Source organism: Gekko japonicus, unplaced genomic scaffold, assembly GCF_001447785.1.
Source record: "Gekko japonicus isolate JY-2015 unplaced genomic scaffold, Gekko_japonicus_V1.1 scaffold342, whole genome shotgun sequence".
NCBI classification, from domain to species: Eukaryota; Metazoa; Chordata; class Lepidosauria; order Squamata; family Gekkonidae; genus Gekko; species Gekko japonicus.
Genome location: NW_015169785.1, coordinates 671886 through 688937, shown reverse-complemented (window position 1 = coordinate 688937; position 17052 = coordinate 671886). Strand labels below are relative to the sequence as shown.

At 47.7% G+C, this 17052-nt stretch overlaps 1 protein-coding gene across 1 annotated transcript in view; it reads left to right on the top strand.

The window, feature by feature from the left end:
* The first annotated feature begins 4495 nt into the window (after positions 1–4495).
* Positions 4496–17052, top strand: part of NFKBIE (nuclear factor of kappa light polypeptide gene enhancer in B-cells inhibitor, epsilon) — a 30559-nt gene continuing 18002 nt past the window's right edge. The window contains exon 1 of the mRNA XM_015416924.1: positions 4496–5046. Within this exon, the coding sequence (XP_015272410.1) occupies positions 4658–5046 (389 nt within the window). The 5' untranslated portion in view covers positions 4496–4657. The remainder of the gene's footprint in view (positions 5047–17052) is intronic.

The following is a 17052-nucleotide window of genomic DNA, read 5'->3' as shown; positions in this document are numbered from 1 at the left end:
TCACAATGGAGGGAAGTAAGCAGTGGGGTCCCACAAGGATTGGTATTGGGGCCAGTACTATTTAATTTATTCATCAGTTATTTGGAACTGGGGTGAGTAGTGTAGGGGCCAAGTTTGCAGATGACACCAAATTATTCAGGAGGGTGAAAACCAAGGCTGACCGTGAAGAGGTCCTCCACAAACTGGGTGAGTCCTCAAAATCTCTTTTTTCCATATTTATGCCATCAAGATTCTGAAGCTTATCAGCGTTCAGCCCTGGTCTTACTGTTTTGGGATTATGTTGGAACAAAATATTCTGGGACCTTTCAGCTGCACTCCTTTCCTGGCTACCTTAAGAGACACTGTCTGTTTTTCTACACAAGTACAAACATGTTGAGTAAATGAAGTCCAGTGCTGGTAAGTGTAAGGTGATGCACACTGGGACAAAAGAATCCCAGCTTCAAGTATAGGCTAATGGGTAGGGATGTGCACAAACCAGCCCACGAATCTTTGTTAATGACAAATTTTGGCTGGTTCGCGAACTGCAGCCCGACCACAAACCTCCACAAACTTTTAAGGCAGTTTGTGGAGGTTCGGGGGGGGGGGGAGCAAAAAGCAGGGCTTTAAACTCCTGATTTCCCCTCCCTGTGAAAGTTCCTAAAACAGCTGAGTGGCAGGAGCCGGCCGCTCCCCACTACTCAGCTGTTTAGACCAGCTCTAAACAGCTGAGCCTGCTCCCCCAGCTCAGCTGTTGAAAGGGGCTTTCTTGGGCAGACAACCTCTGGGGCTCACTGCCCAAGAAAGCCCCTTTAAACAGCTGAGTCGTGCAGAGCAAACTGGCCCTGCATTCAGCTGTTTAAAGGGGCTTTTTTTGGCAGCCAGTCCTGGGGGCTTGCTGCCCAAGAAAGCTCCTTTAAATAGCTGAGCCACACAGAACAGTTTGTTCCGCAGGGCACAGCTGTTTAAAGGGGCTTTCTTGGGTTGAGCTCCAAGCCATTTAAAGCAAACACCTGAGTGGTGCTCAGCAGCTCAGCTTTTTGGTTTAAATTACATGGAGCCATTTAAAGCACTGCTGTCTGCTCCCTGCGACTAGCGGTGGGGAGAATAAAGCAGGGGTCACAAACCCATACAAACTGGTTTGGTTTGCAACTCAACTTCCCGGTTCATATAGGTTTGTGGCTCGGTTTGTGGCTCAGCAAAACTGAGAGGGGAAAAGATCTTTGGGTTGTAGTGGATAGCTCAATAATAGTGCCAACTCAGTGTGCTGCAGTGGTGAAAAATGCAAACTCTATGTTGGGGATTATTAGGAAAGGGATTGAGAATAAAGAAGAAGAAGAGAAGAAGAGAAGAGAAGAGAAGAGAAGAGAAGAGAAGAGAAGAGAAGAGAAGAGAAGAGTTCAAGAACAGCTGTGCCAGAGCTTGTGACTGACCCAAGGTCACACATCAACAGGTGCAAGTGGAGGAGTGGGGAATCAAACCCGGTTCTCCCAGATCAGAGTCCGCGCACTTAACCACCACACCAAACTGGCTCTCATAAAACATCTGATATTTTAATGTCCCTGTATAGATCTATGGCATGGCCTAATTTGGAATACTGTGTACAGTTCTGGTCACCGTATCTCAAAAAGGACACTGCAGAGCTGGAAAAAGTGCAGAGGAGGGCAACCAAGATGATTAGGGGGTTGGAGCACCTTCCCTATGAGGAAAGGCTGAAGAGTCTTGCACTTTTCAGTATAGAAAAGAGATGACTAAGGGAGGGACATGATAGTAGTTAAAAACATTATGCATGGGGTGGAGAGAGGAGACAAAGAGAAAATTTTCTCCCTCTCCCAAAATCCTAGAACTCGAGGGCATCCAGTGAAGTTGATGGGTAGTAGGTTCAGGATGGACAAAAGGAAATACTACTTTACACAGAGAGTGATTAAAATGTGGAATTTGCTGCCAGAGGATGTAGTGATGGCCACAGGGATAAGCTCTCGACCCTTAAGTCCTAGCTCCCGCCCACCCAGCGGATTGAAAGCCGAGTAACTAACGGCAAGTAGATAAATGGGAACCCACCCTTAGAAAGGTGAGGGGCACCCTCCTCCCTGCGGAGGTGTGTGGAGAGCGGCGGCAATGACGGCGACGGCGACGGCGGCTGCAGTAGAACAGCGGCAGCAGCAGAAGATCGGAGGAGGCAGCGGCATGGCGCTGAAGGCAGCGAGCGGCGGCAGCAGAGCCGGAGAGGGACTGATCCCTGGTGGCCAGCAGCGGAAAGAGCAAGGCGACTGTCGTCGGCAGAGGACGGAGGCGCGGTGACATCATCCAGAGGCGCGTAGAGCCAGAACGTCGCCTGTGAACCATCCGCCTGTCTGCCTAAGCGCTAGAACATCTCACAGCCGGGAAAAGGAGCCAAGCCGAAAGAATGACACCAGCCTCCACCAGGGTGCCAGTAGGCAGCCCCTTCCATTGAATTGATGTGGCCTTAGTTAGGATTCAAATAAGTGACTAGCACCCAAAAATGTAAACCACCCAGAGACCCCTACGGGGGTTAGGGCGGTATATCAAGTTGAAATAATAAATATAAATAAATAAATAAATAAAATGAGATTAGATAGATTCATGGAGGATAAGTTCATCAGTGGCTACTCACCATGGTGACTGAGGGAAACCTTCACATTCAGAGGCACTAAGCCTCTGAATCCCAGAGCCAGGAGACAATATCAGGGGAAGGTCTTGGCCTCTATGCCCTTGGCTGTCCAGGGGAACTGGTTGGCCACTGTGTGAGACAGGATGCTGGATTAGATGGACTATTGGTCTGATCCAGCAGGTCTCCTCTTATGTTCTCTAGATATTACAGAAGTGATCTTAATTAATGAGTACATAGCACAGAGCCTGATTTAGCAGCAGCTGTATTCTCAGTCTGACAGCATCGTCACTTCCTGTGTTGGGAATGAGTAAACTAGTCACTGAGAAGAAGCATGATTTTAGGAGCTAAGACTTTTGCCACAGCTACCCTTATTCTTCAAGTGCAGCATCCCAAGAGGAGGAGCTGAGTTCTGCGGAGGGTTCAGGACCTCAAGGATAAACTCAATAAAGGACTTCATGCTTTTGCCATCATTCTGAGGTGGCAAGAAGATGGCCTATTAATTTGTCAACAGTTTCCTTTTAAAAATTCTTCTCACCTTTCCATTAAAATAATACACAAGGCAGTATACAAACTGAATATGTTCTTTATCTGGTAACCACCTGCTTAACCTCTGAAGGTGGAAGCAATTAGAGAAAGGCCTCAGCAGATTAACTTTCTTCATGGGACAAAACAGTCCTTAAAGTACCCTGAGACATGGGATTTGGGATGCTATGTTCCCACCCGCTGACCAAAAGTCAGTGTAGTATTCTGAACTGAGTGCCGTTTCTGCACAGTTTTGAGAGGCAGAAGCCCCGCCCCCTGATTCCGGCCGCCCCGCTTCCAGCCCTCATTCAGCCAGGAGGAGGCAGGAGAAGAGGGAGGGTAAGTTGCTTCCTCCCCGCCTCTCCCCACCCCTGCCTGCCTGGGGCCAGGGAGGGCCTTCGCGGGGCTTCCTTGCACTCCCGCCGGCCTTGCAGGTCCACCGCCGGACCCCTCATGGGGCTCGGCAGTGGAGCTGCAAGGCCGCCAGCGGTGGCCAGGACCGTTGGGTGCGGGGTGTGTGGCCTTATGACACATTTCCGGTGATGTCAGGGGGTGTGGCATATGCTAATGAGTTATGCTAAAGAGTCCCCCTAGCTCTTTTTCTATGAAACGACCTCTGAGCATGCCTCCTCACAGTGATCCAGATGGGATGCCTTCTGAGCTGGAAACCAACTGGCAAAATCACTTCCGTCCAAAAGGAGGCGGAGGTGGCATAGTCCCTGGAGCTGGAAAAGATCAGTGTGCAACAGATGTCACCTGAGCACCGAGTTGCAAGAGGGAATCTAGATGCGGAGAACCTGGTCTTTAAGAAGAAATGTGGCCCCATACAAAATTGACAAAACTCAGCACCTAACAGCTGATAATAGCTCTGAACTGGCACAAGTCCCAGTGCCAACCCAAGGGCATCCTCTGCACCGCTCACTATGCCGACTACTCGGAGTTGCAAGGCTTTCTAAAGAAGAAAAAAGAGGAAGTTGTGAAATTTGGCTGGTCTGGAACTTAGTTAATGCCAAACAGGCAAGAGCATTCTCTGAGCGCTTCACACTGCACACTTCTTTGGTGACTGGACCAGCCTGTCCCGCTTCCCCTGTTATCAAGGATTATTGCTGACACCTCTAGAGTGGTTTCTGAGCCCCGACATTTTCCCTTTTAGTATTTAAGCACTGGGGCTAGGAAACAGTATACAGGAGGAGACGGAAGAGAACACCTTTTGTCACACATGTGCCTCTGTTTTGTTGCGGGGGAATCCCCCTGCCTGTCGCTAGGGGGCGGGGTTTGGTGGAGTTCCCTGGAACTTCCCTTCGGAGAGGCTGGGCGGAGTCGAGCTGCTCAAGGCTGAGGGAGGGTCATTGAGTTTGGTGCTTCGGCCGCTCGGGATAGCTGTTCTCTCGGCATGCGACCTCCGCGGCTGCCCCCGTCCTGGTTTCCTAGGGCGCTGCTCGCCGCCAGCGTTTAGTTGCCTGTGCCCCGAGCTTCTTTTTGCCCGCGTTTTTGGAGGCAAGCCCAGCCACCCTCCGTCGCTGCACCATGTCGGAGACTCGAAGCGACGATGGCAAGAAGGAGACGCAGGTGGAAGGTGGCGGCTTGTACCTGGAAGAGGGACAGTGCGACTCGGGTTTCGGCTGCAGCCGCTCCCTGCCCGGGCAGCTGGGAGACGGCGAGCCCCGATCGCCGCCAGCCCCCGGGATGCCCGGGGAAAGAGGCCCCGATCCCCCGGGCACAGGCAAGGAGGAAACAGACGCCGCCTTGGAGCCGGAGGAAAGGCTCGACTCCAGCTACGGTTCGTCTTCTCTGGTCGAGTCTTTGCGGGGGCTGGAAAAGACCCCCGAAAAGGAGGAGGAGGAGGAGGAAGAAGAAGAAAGACTTCGGCGGCAGCTGCTGGAGACTTTCCCTTTCGTCTCTGAAGACGGAGACACGTGAGTGACTCTAGTGAGCTCTTTGGCATGTACACGTAACGCTACGCGTTTCTCTTTCTTGACTTTTCTTTCTAGCGAAAAGGAGCAGAGCTCGTGAAGTCGTGGCTCAGGCTTGCCACCCTGCGGCCTCTCGCCCTGGCGTTAGCATGCCCGGGGGGGGGGGGGAGTCCGGGGACTGGGCTCGACATTTGGGAACGGAAGATAAGGACTCATTACACAGTGCTGTCCGAAATAAAAATACCTTGCAGTATTGCGGGGAGGGGGATCGTATCCTGGACATGGAACAGTCCTTTATAATAAGGGAGAGCTATGCCTAACTCAGGCAGTGGAAAAACGCCTGTTAGTGGACTATATCAACACTGCAGGGTTAATAATGTGTTATCTCTCACATACACTATTCACTTTAAGGTGTCTTTTATGCTTGGCATCCGGGACTAGAGGGGCTATTTAATTCCTCTACAACTTTCTGCAAACGGCCCTGAAGGATCTGTGAGTTTTGTTCTTTGATGAGACTTGCTTGGCTGCTTACTCACTGTTCACATCATTGTTAATATCAATGTCTAGCTTTACTTCTTGGGGGGGGAGAGGCTTAACCCCCCACCCCTTCAACATAGTACACATTGAATCACATTAGCTCTTTGACTGAGACCTCTGTAGAACTTTTGAAAGCTAAAGATAGATATAAAGATGCCTATTTGCAGTGCAAAGCCCCCTAAGCACAGAGATGCTTTGTGGTGACTGACTTTCAATCTGTACCCAGGCTTCCAAGCAAAATGCTGGTCACCCCCTTGAAAGAAGCGAAACGGGGGCATCCCATTCAGTTAGCCAGAGTCTAAAGTCACAGCTGGTTTTCGTGGCCTGCTTTGTAGGTTCTCTGTCTGATGAAACTGATGTCTTAATCCCATGTGACTTCTCTGACGTGCTAGGAATTTCTCTCATGACCTCGTTCAGAGACATTGGTTCCAAGCTCAGGTCTTCCACAGTGTTGGGAAGACTGCTTCCAGCTGATCTGCTTGCATATTTAGATGCCAGAGAAGGTTTAGGCTTCACTCTGTTCTCTCACGCATTTCCTCCATATCCTGCTGAGCAGCTTCCTCTCCCAGCTTGCCTGTGTCTCTGCTCCCACTCCCAGTATCTGCGATGGTGGCATGACCTTTGTGTATTGGCCAGTATAAGGTGGTGGGCTGTGGGACACTATGTCCTTGAGACCTACCAGAAGAAAAGCAACGGTGGAGAAAGGGCTTTGGGGTGGGAAAGCACAAGGCAGAGGAAAGGTCCTGTGTGCGCCTGCACCTTTCTGTACATGAAATCGCTCTCATTTTAATTCCCCTTCACGGAGGCCCCTGTATGTCATGCTTGGTATTGTAGCTGATCATCTTGAACATCCAAACTTCTAATTGCATTGGTCATATGAACTTTTCCACCGCTTCTGTGGCTGTGGAGGAACAGTTTGCTTTTGGGGGCAGAGGAGAAGGGAAAGCTTCAAGACTGAACATGAGTTAGAAAACATAATCTTTATTTCTATTGTTGTCATATCTATATCTCAAAGCAAAGTGGGTTACTTGTGCCAATCAGGAAAGCAACCACAGCAGACCACCCACAAGTAATGTTCCCTGTAAGCTGTGGAGTCTTGTGAGCAAAAACTCTACTTTGTGAGCTACTGGCATGAAAGTTGTGAGCAAGCGATTGGGCTACTGCATAGATTCGTTTGCTCTGGAGCCCTCCTTCCTGAGCGAAGGCAAAAAGGTGTGAGCCGGGGCTAAAAAACTGTGAGCTAGCTCACACTAACTCAGCTTAGAGGGAACACTGCAAGCCAAGAGTGAGGTTGCTATGGATTTGGAGAACTCCCCTGGTATGCAGAAAAATATGACTTTGTAAATTAACCAGAAGGTGATGCCTCAGTAGAGGCTACATGTGCTGCATCACAGCAGTCGAGAATCACATTAATTTTTTTTTTTTAAAGGAGAAGAGTTAGAAAATTGGCCTAAGAGCATGTAGCGTCCCAGGGAGGGAGATCTGGGTAGATGTGTGGAAATTTCTCAGTTTTTCCATCCCCATTGATTCCTTGTAGACCCCCGTTTCTCACTATATCTAATAGTAAAGTGGGTGGAAGCAAAACTAGGTAAACCACAGAGCAAGTGGGTGCTTCTGCATGTTCAAGGGACTCCCCAGCATGCAGAACAATGACTTTGTAAGAGGGAAACCCAAAAATGGCCTGATGAGGCCTGAGCATACTCCAGGAAGTGTGGGACGCTAACAGTCAATGTTGACATTGACAGTCAATGGGGAACAAAATCAGATGGAAAAAATGGCCTACTTGGGCCCCTGGCAGCCAGTAGTCTTCTGGAAGGGCATGCATGTCTGTGTATAATTTCTAACACACACACACACCCCGGTGATGCCTTGTGGGCCTTAGCTTGGCTCTTCTCATGGCAAATACTATGGGCCAGTAGCTATCAGTACAGCGATAAAATGGGGGCCAGCCACAGACAAGACTGGGGTTTCTGAATGCTGGTGGTACTCCACAGCGTGTAGGGGAAAATGTGCTTTTGTAAATCTACACACGCACACACACATACATTGCTTGATAAAGTCTGGACATATTCTAGGCGATACAGGAATACTTGGGAGGGTTGTGGAAACTGACATGCTCAAATCCCTAAGAGCTTAGAATATTTTGTAGAGAAAAATTTAGGCTGGGGTGGAATTTTCCAGTGTTTAATTCCCCTTCACGGAGGCCCCTGTATGTCATGCTTGGTATTGTAGCTGATCATCTTGAACATCCAAACTTCTGATTGCATTGGTCATATGAACTTTTCCACTGCTTCTGTGGCTGTGGAGGAACAGTTTGCTTTTGGGGGCAGAGGAGAAGGGAAAGCTTCAAGACTGAATCAGACCTTTCTGGTGGTGATGGGAGGAAGGGGGGGGGGGAGAAAATCATGTTACTTTTCAAATCTTTCTCCAACTTCCTGGTTTGGAAACCTGGGAGGGGAGGAGTAAACGGCACCCAGTGGGATGGATCCAGCTGTCTTCCAAGGAGCCATCCTCCAATGAAAGAGCCCCTTAAATTGGAGGAAGCCTCTTTAGGCTGAAGGAGAGTTTCAAACTTTGCCCCGTGAAGTGGTGAGATGGGGGGGGGGGTAGGATCCACCCAGGCGGCAGCTTCTGGTGCAGCACAGCAGGATTCTGATCGCAAAGCAGCCCTCCTTTCCAGAATGTGGGTTCCTTGAACATGGAGATCTGCTGATGAAGGATGGCAGAATCAGGAATGAGCATTTGTCTTCTCGCAAAACCAGGTGGATGAGGACACTTGTGTTAACTGGAAAGTGCATGTGCTTCCAAGAACTGAAATTGCTTTCTTCCAGCATATTGCTTCCGCCGCTTCTGCTGCTGCTGGAAGGAGCACCGGCTACAGCTGAGGGCATTTTGTGAAGCAAAACTGGGATTGTTTTATTCACTGATTCTCAGCAGGCTCCCCTGGGCAAAATCACTTCCTTGTAACAATCCTAATGATGAAAGAACAGAAGTTTGTGGCTACACATTTCTGCTTCCTGTTTTTGTTTTTTTTACAGCTCCCATAACGGGATTAGGGCTGCTTCTGGGGCAAACTGGTACCCTCGCGGTGCCTTTTGATCATCTTAAGGGAGTGTAGGCACCTGTTGGTTTTCAGGAGACCTTTCTTTGCAGTCATCTTTGCAGTATTTTGCAAAACTCATTCCCAAAGGCTAGTTGTGTAAGTGTTACCTCCTGGTGCATAGAAAAAGAAGACCGGTTCACACATGCATATTTGTTGGATGATGTCTGTAACTATCAAGTGGTGAGTTGCAAGTGTTGAGCTCATAGTCACCAACTTTGCCATCCTAAGAAAGCTTTCTTGAGCGTAACCCCCCTTGAGGAGACTTGAGTAGATTTCTGAGTAGACTTGCTTAGGACTGCACTGTAACTGTACCATATTCAAGTTTAGAAAAGTCGGTTGATGTACATGCAGGTACAAACCATCCTTATATGTCCTGTATCACCTGAAAGGCTGTGGCATGAACTGTGATAGGCAATAGTCTACTTCTGCACAGGGGTTCTGCTGCATTTGCTTAACATCCTGCCTGGTTAGGAATGCAAGATGCACTCTGGCATTCTGACACTGAAACTTAACAACATGACTTTCATTAGGAGTTTGTCGCTCAGATGGTTATGAAGCAGGGCTATTTTTGTAGAAAAATTCCAGCAGGAACTCATTAGCATAATAGGCCACACCCAGCAGCAGAAACTCATTAGCATATTAGGCCACACCCCTGATTGCACCACTCATTAGCATATGAGGCTGCATTCCCATGTTACCAGAAGCCACACCCACCTTTTGCTTCTTATTCTGTTTCCCTTGTTTGTTGTCAAACCAGGGCTTTTTTTGTTGCAGGAACGCCTTTGCATGTTAGGACACACACCCCTAATGTAGCCAATCCTAATGAGTTTCTGCTGCTGGGGGTGGCCTGTTATGCTAATGAGTTCCTGCTTGGCGTGGCCAGCTTGGGAGCCAGCCGGAACTCCGTTCCTGTGCGTTCCTGCCCAAAAATAGCCCTGGTATGAGACATTGACAATTCAGGCAGGCATCTAAACCAAAGCCAGCCACCGCTTTCAGAAAGAAACAGGCTGCCAGGCCAAAAAGGGATTGTTCAGTACAGAACTGGAATATCAAATAGGGCCTTGGTGGGGAATGGAGTAATACCATGCTGCTGTTACAGAGAAGGGCCAAGAGAGGTGTGTGGGGGGGAGTTCCCCCTCTAATATCTGATGAGGGCCAGCAGGAGTTCTCAAGGGATACTGCTTGGCAGGGCATTCCAGAGTAGGTGCAGCATGGTCCTGTAGGGTCTGTTAAAAACTTCAGGACACTCAAGAAGGCCTAGAAACGGATTCTAACAAGGTCTCTAGCTCGTGGAACCTGGGTTGGCTTCAGTTTCGCAGGACAGAGCCTCCTTTATTTTGGGATCTGACTCCTAAGACGTGAAACATCAGCAAGTGTGTGGGAGGGGTGGGGGGGGCTTCCTTTAATCCTAGCTAGGCAGCTTGAAGAGGGCAGTTTGTTACACAATGTGTAAGAGTGAGCCCATCAGGCATGGAAGTAACTTGCATTTCTTACTAGTTCTGTCTTGGCACCTTGAAGTAGAAAACGGGAGGTACCATGTTGGCCACTTTAATACTGGTGCTCTGTACCAACTTTCTTTCACCCCTGGAGCCCGTGCGAAAATACCAGTGATCTCTTCTTACCACTGATGAAGAATGAGCTTCCAGTGCAAGCAAATATTTCTATCAGTCAGTGGGATGCTGTCTGACTTCCTGCTCTTGATCTTCTGTATTCACTCTTCATTTGAGCATGGCTGCCATTTTCGTTTGATTCATGCAAAATGCGTTGACTTTGTAGTTCTTTGTTTTGATGAATCTTGGGATTTCCCAGCTCAAGCTGCTGCCTGAGAAACTGCCTTTCATACTGTATGGAAACAGTTGGAGCTATTTTAGTAGTGTTGAGTATGTGTGTGTGGTCTCTAGTGGAAGGAAGAGGCGGCGGGGAAGCCTGTGCTGTGTGGTTACTGCTATTGACTGATGAGAAATCATGTGTCAGTGATGCAGACCGAGCTTTGATGGATTAAAAAAATGGGAAGTTCACTGAGTTTATTTAAATCTATCTGGAGGGGGGTCCTTTCCCTAGTACCAATATAGGTGAGCAACAGTTTAGTCTTTCTGGCCTTAGCTGGGGCAGCTGCCTTTGACTAGCTTGTGGCGGCTCGCTACCTTTCAAGTTGACATCTCCAGGATATGAGAATGTCTTTTTGCTTAGTGATGACATGTAGAAGGCTTCAAGTAAACTTTGCATCTCTGATCCCGGCACTTATTGGCAAGTCACAGTAGAAAAACCAGCAGTGCTCAAGAAGGAAACATCCCAGTTAAATACTTGTTCATGTTTGAGATAATTACCTTTCCCTTAGCATAACCATAGTACTTTGCAAGCAAGTTTATAATGCAAATGTGACTGTCCTTGGACTGATTTGGAATAGCAGTCTTTCAGCAGAGGAAGCAGTGGCCTTTGTAAAGGGCAGATACTGTGGGCACGGGGCTGTTTGGTCTACATAAAAGTGGTGTCTGAGAGTTTTAATGTGAGAGACCAAGGGGGGGGAAAAGATGCAAAGAAGCTGCATTCTTGCCTATGTGGGAGGTGGAGCAAACATTCATCATGCAGGGAGGATTGACTGGAGGAGGGATCTAATTTGCTGTTTGGTGCATAAAAAAAAGGTGAATGTCATCGTGTGTGTGTGTGGGGGGGAGCCTTCAGAAAACTTTCCTGACATTTTCCAAGAGGCTAGATAAAAAACTTGATTGCATAAAAGTAATCTTACCTTTATGTGGTGGAATAACTTAATAAGGTGTTTCAAATGATAATTTTTTTTAATATGTTGATTTTCCTTGTTTCAGTCCTCAGTTGGGTTAAGGCCTTTTGGACTTCAGATCCTGAATTCCTGCTTTCATTTTGAAGACTCATCTGTCCCTATGGCTGCTATCAATGCACCCATAAAACAGCTCCATAACCAGAACTTCCTAGCTGTTGTGCTTTTAAAAAACTTAGTTTCTAAATGTGCAATCTTAATTTATGGTTCCTGGTTGTGAACATTTGGTCTTCCCGTTATGTAAGCAGATCTCACTTAGGGTTTGCAGTATAATTTCAGCTGAAGTGTGAAACATTCGCAGAGCAATTTTTACAGTAAAATGAACTTCACTAAATTAAATTACAGTTGCTTGGAGCACCTGCTCTTCACTTTTGATCTCCAGGCCTAGATAGAAACTGAGCTGGAGGGAGTGTTTTGCTGTCACTCCCATTTCTCACAGAGCTTGCAGAGTGACTCTAGGGATGCTGAATGCAATCCACTGCATACCAACATAACTTGTATTACATGTCGCATAACTTGTATTACATGTCTCTCATGCATAAGTTTGCTTTAAAATAAAATACTAACAGGCTTTTTACAAAGCAAAGTCTAGATACTGTCGGTGCATCTCTGAATGCAGCTAAAGGACAAAAATGGTTCTGAGCACTTAGTAAAGATCAGAAGGAAAGAATAAAAAACTACTATCTTGAAAAAGAGAAAGTTTGCACAGCAGATGGATCCCCAAATTGCTTGGAGTACCAAATTGGTGCCTTGAGTACTTCCCGGGGTATGGATTCCTTGCTGGGTGAGTTTCTAGGGAATATCTCAAATAGAGCCATGGTCTACTGGGGGTATTTGATACCATCAGCCATTATATCCTTCTGGTATAAAATGTGGTGGCCAGAATTTTAACAGGAGTCTGCCATTGTGAACGTGTAAGACAAGTACATGGACGATTGAACTACCTTCCATTTTATTTCTGAACCTAATTCAAAGAGTAGGTTTTGACCCCTAAAACTCCAAGGTCCTGAAGACCATCTCTATTTGCATGAACCTGTCTGAGTTTCAAGGTCAGCTGGTCGTGCCCTGCCATGGGAACTTCAAAATTTCTGATGTAAGCCTGGTTGGGAGCCCATGAAAGCGATTTCAGCCGGTGGCTCCAACTTTGTGGACCTCCTTCCTGCCCTGGCACTGCAATAAGCATAATCTTTGTAGGCCTTAGGAGCTGCGGTGGCTCAAGTGGTTAAGACGCTGAACTGCAGGCTGTGGAAGGTCAGTAGTTCAGCAGTTCGAGACCCAGGTGCTGCATGACGGAGTGAGCTCCCATCTCTAGTTCCAGCTCCTGCCAGCCTAGCAGTTCGAAAGCAAGAAATTGCGAGTAGATAAATAGGTACCACTTCGGTGGGAAGGTAACAGCGTTCCGTGCGCCTTGGTGTTTAGTCGTGCCGGACACATGACCACGGAAACGTCTTCGGACAGCGCTGGCTCTTCGGCTTTGAAACAGAGATGAGCACCGCAACCCTAGAGTCGGATTCGACTGGCTTTCGAGCGAGGGAACCTTTACCTTTACCTTGTAGGCCTTGAGGCAGAACTTTAGCACAGTCCTGGAAGGTCTGAAATGAATTAATCATCTAGTTTGTTTCCTTATGTAGTATTTACTACCGTTTTGCTTGATTTTTTCAAGATATTTTATTGTTACTATTGTTAGCCATTTAGGTGATTCTTTTAGAAAAGAGTGGCCAGGTGTAAATTCTGTAAATAAATAAAACTGTACAAAAAAAGAAGCCACAAAAACTGTAACAAAACAAATTCATATATTTAGTCCTTGGATTGGCAAAGGGAGTCTGCTATGTCTGAATGAGGAATATAAGGCTTAAGTCTCCATATTTTTAGCTGAATACTCTACGCAATACAATGTGCAAGAATGTCTCTAGTTCCCTTTTCAGTGACTTGATCTGACAGCCATCTGGATTAACCCAAATGATAGAAGTAATTTGCGGAGGAAGTATTATGAAGGAAAAACCCCTTTGCAAACTATTGGTTTAAAAATATGTTTTGCATTTTTATCCTGCCCTTCCTCCAGGGAGCTCAGAGTGGCATACATTTCCTCCCCCTCCCGCCCCTCACAATAGGCTTGAGAGCTAAGTTTGGACAGTAACAGCCCCAAGATAATCAGTGAGTTTCATGTCTGAATAGGGATTTGAGTCCAGGTTTTTTACTCTACCACACTGATGCGTATACAGAACTGTAGGTATTAATAGAATCATAGAATGTTAGAGTTGGAAGGGACCTTGCAGGTCATCTAATCCAACCCCCTGCACTCTGCAGGAGCATAGCCAAAAGAGAGCCCTACAACATACCCGAAAGATGGTCGTCCAACAAAAACGTCCAGCAAAGGAGCATCCACCACCTCCCGAGGCAGTCTGTTCCACTGCTCAACCACTCTTACAGTTAGGAAGTTTCTCCTGATATTTAGCTGGTATCGACTCCCTTGTAATTTCCACCCATTAGATGTAGTCATGCAATCCGGAGTAAGAGAGAATAGATCTGCTCCATCTTGGATTAGGCCTTTGCTCTAGCAAATGGATGGAAGGCTTTCGTTTTGTCCCTTGACGATGGGACAGTAGGTTTCCCCTTTGCCTGTGAGAATCCCAGTCAATTCCTCTGCTCCTAGAGGCTGTCATTGGGGAGTCCTGCTGGCACACAGTGGCACAGTAAGATTAATGCCTGCATTGTGAAGTTGTCAGCAACCTGCTCCTGGGTTAGCTCCATGGGTTTGCTTACAGGCACTCAACAACACACATTCTTCCTGCATCCTAGAAGGAGCAAAAGGTGCTGTACATACTAATACGCAGGGAGTGACTTAAGTGTGGCTGCCCAGTGTTGGTAATTATGATCAAAGTAGACATTTATGTGTTCTTTCCATACTGGAGTATAGATTTTTTTCCCCCCTGTGTGGCATTTGTTATAGGAAAAAATGTGGAATATGCGAGGTCTAACCCATAGTTTTCTGGGACCAGTGGTGAGGGCACCCTGAAGCAGTGGGAATCTTGGAAGAAGCTTGTTGATATATCTTGGATGTGTGGCCTCTTAGCAATTATATAATTAGTTCTGTTCTGCACATGTCAAAATGCAACAGTCTAAGTTAGCTCTAAGACATTATTTAAAGCAGTGGGGATTATTCTGGCTGGGCTGGACCTCCCAATTCAGAGTTTTACAGCTAATGTTATCTGTGTAGTGAGGTTCCCAGTTCCAAAATGATAATTCTTCAGCAGCATGAGAGACCCAGGAGTCCCCCCCCCAAAAAAAAGACCCCCCAAAAAGAGCCAGTTTGGTGTAGTGGTTAAGTGCACGGACTCTAATGTGGGAGAGTCGGGTTTGATTCCCCACTCCTCCACTTGCAGCTGCTGGATGACCTTGGGCAAGCCATACTTCTGACAGAGCTGTCTTTGAAAGGGCAGTTCTTGAAAGAGCTCTCTCAGCCCCACCTACCTCACAGGGTGTCTGTTGTGGGGAGAAAAAGGGAAAGAAGTTTGTAAGCTGCTCTGAGACTCCGAGTGAAGGGGTGGGGTATAAATCCAATCTCTTCTTCTTCTCTCTTTATGTTTATCCTTGACAGCTTCTCTAGCTGGTTTGTCTCAAGTCATCTTTGTTTTTTGCTAAACTTGATGGCAAAATCCTGCAGTGTGAGAAGGCTGGTGACTGAAGTCATGGACATTAGATGCAATGTGTCATGGAGATTTTGGTTGAAACAGTTCAGAATTGTTTAAGACAACCTTCATTTATGTAACAGGTCACATGCAGGGGTGTATTAAAATTTCCCAGGGCTGAGCTACCCCTGCCAATGGTGGTAAAAATAAATGTAGGTTAGTTCATTGTGTTAGATCGCGCTAACAAAGGACTCTTAGAGTGATTCAGCAAGTGATTCAGCTTTATTGGAAGTAACGAACAAGCACTCAACTCAGTAAGAAACCAGAACAGAAAACAGTGGGAGCTTATGCTCCTTTTAAACATAACCGGGCTAATGTAGCCACGCCTATTTACAAATAACAACCAATGAGATTGCTAGTTTAAGAACCAATGGAAGTCTTTCCCTCGCAGGGACAAGGCACAGTTCTGATTGGTCGCTGTTGCAGAGCGACCAATAGGAAGTTCGTTCAGTGGAGCCCTGGTTTGGCTCGAAGCTTAACATGGGAGTCCTATGAGGTGATTCATGTAAACGTTTCAATACATTACAATTCCTCCCCCCTAAGTTAAGACAACATACCCTTGTTTATTCATCATCCTAAATGTTTTATTATTTACATACAGACAATCAAACCATTGTACATCAGTTATTCCAACATTAATTACACTCATAGTCCTTCAGATAAGTCGGCATTTGCCGCGAACGCTGGGACCTGCGGAGCGGTGCAGGCTCCATGGGCATACAAGGTTGTGGGTCAGAGTGGGGTTCACTACAGCTTGGTTCAGGCACAAACTCTACTGGGGTTTCAGCCCCGCACACAGGGGTCTGCCCTGACTCGGGGACAGTACCGGGCCTTTCGGTACTCACCGCCTGCTCTGGGGGTCTCCACTCAACATCAGGGAATTCAGCCGTCGGAGAGTCAGCGCTGTCCTTAGCCCAACGTCTCCTTAGCTGATCTATGTGGCGCCGCCATACTCGACCGTCAGCCAACTGTACCACATACATGCGAGTACCCACAGAGTCGGATATTACCCCAGGAAGCCATAAGTGACCATTAGCATAATTCCGTGCAAAAACCTTGTCTCCCCTTTCAAACATGCGCACCTTCGGTTGCGCAGTGGTACGCTCGGATTGCTCTTCAGTGAGGTCTGGGTGCATTCGGTTCAAACGGGTCGTGAGTCTCCGCCCCATTAACAACTCGGCCGGGCTACGGCCTGTAGCACTACAGGGGGTGGTGTGCTGCAGCAAAAGAAAGGAGCCCAGCCTCTGGCTCCAGTCCCCTGCGTCCATTTTACCCAGGGCCTCTTTGGCCGTCCTGACCATCCGTTCGGCTTGGCCATTAGATGCCGGATGGAAAGGGGCCGAAGTCATTTGGCGTATGCCATTACTCGTGAGGAAGAGCCTAAATTCCTCAGACACAAATTGAGGCCCGTTGTCACTGACGAGGACGTCAGGCAACCCGTGCGTGGCGAAAAGATGGCGGAGCGCATGGATCACGGCTAGTGAAGTGGTTGTTTTCATGCGCACAACCTCTAACCATTTAGACATTGCATCCACTACTATGAGAAACATGTTCCCCTGGAACGGGCCAGCGAAATCCAGATGCAATCTGGCCCAGGGTTTCCCTGAAGACTCCCACCTCTGAGGCGGAGCTTGTGGGGGTTCCGGCCTGACTTGCTGACACTGGGAACACACGCGAACCCAATCCTCAATCTCTTTATCCAGCCCAGGCCACCAGACATACCCCCTGGCCAACGCTTTGGTGTGCACCATTCCAGGGTGCCCCTCGTGCAGAGATTCTAGAACTCTGTTCCTGAGCTTGTCAGGGACCACCACCCTGTTGCCCCATAAAACACAGCCCTTAGAAATGGACAGTTCACTTTGGCGGCATTTGTAGGGTCCAAATTC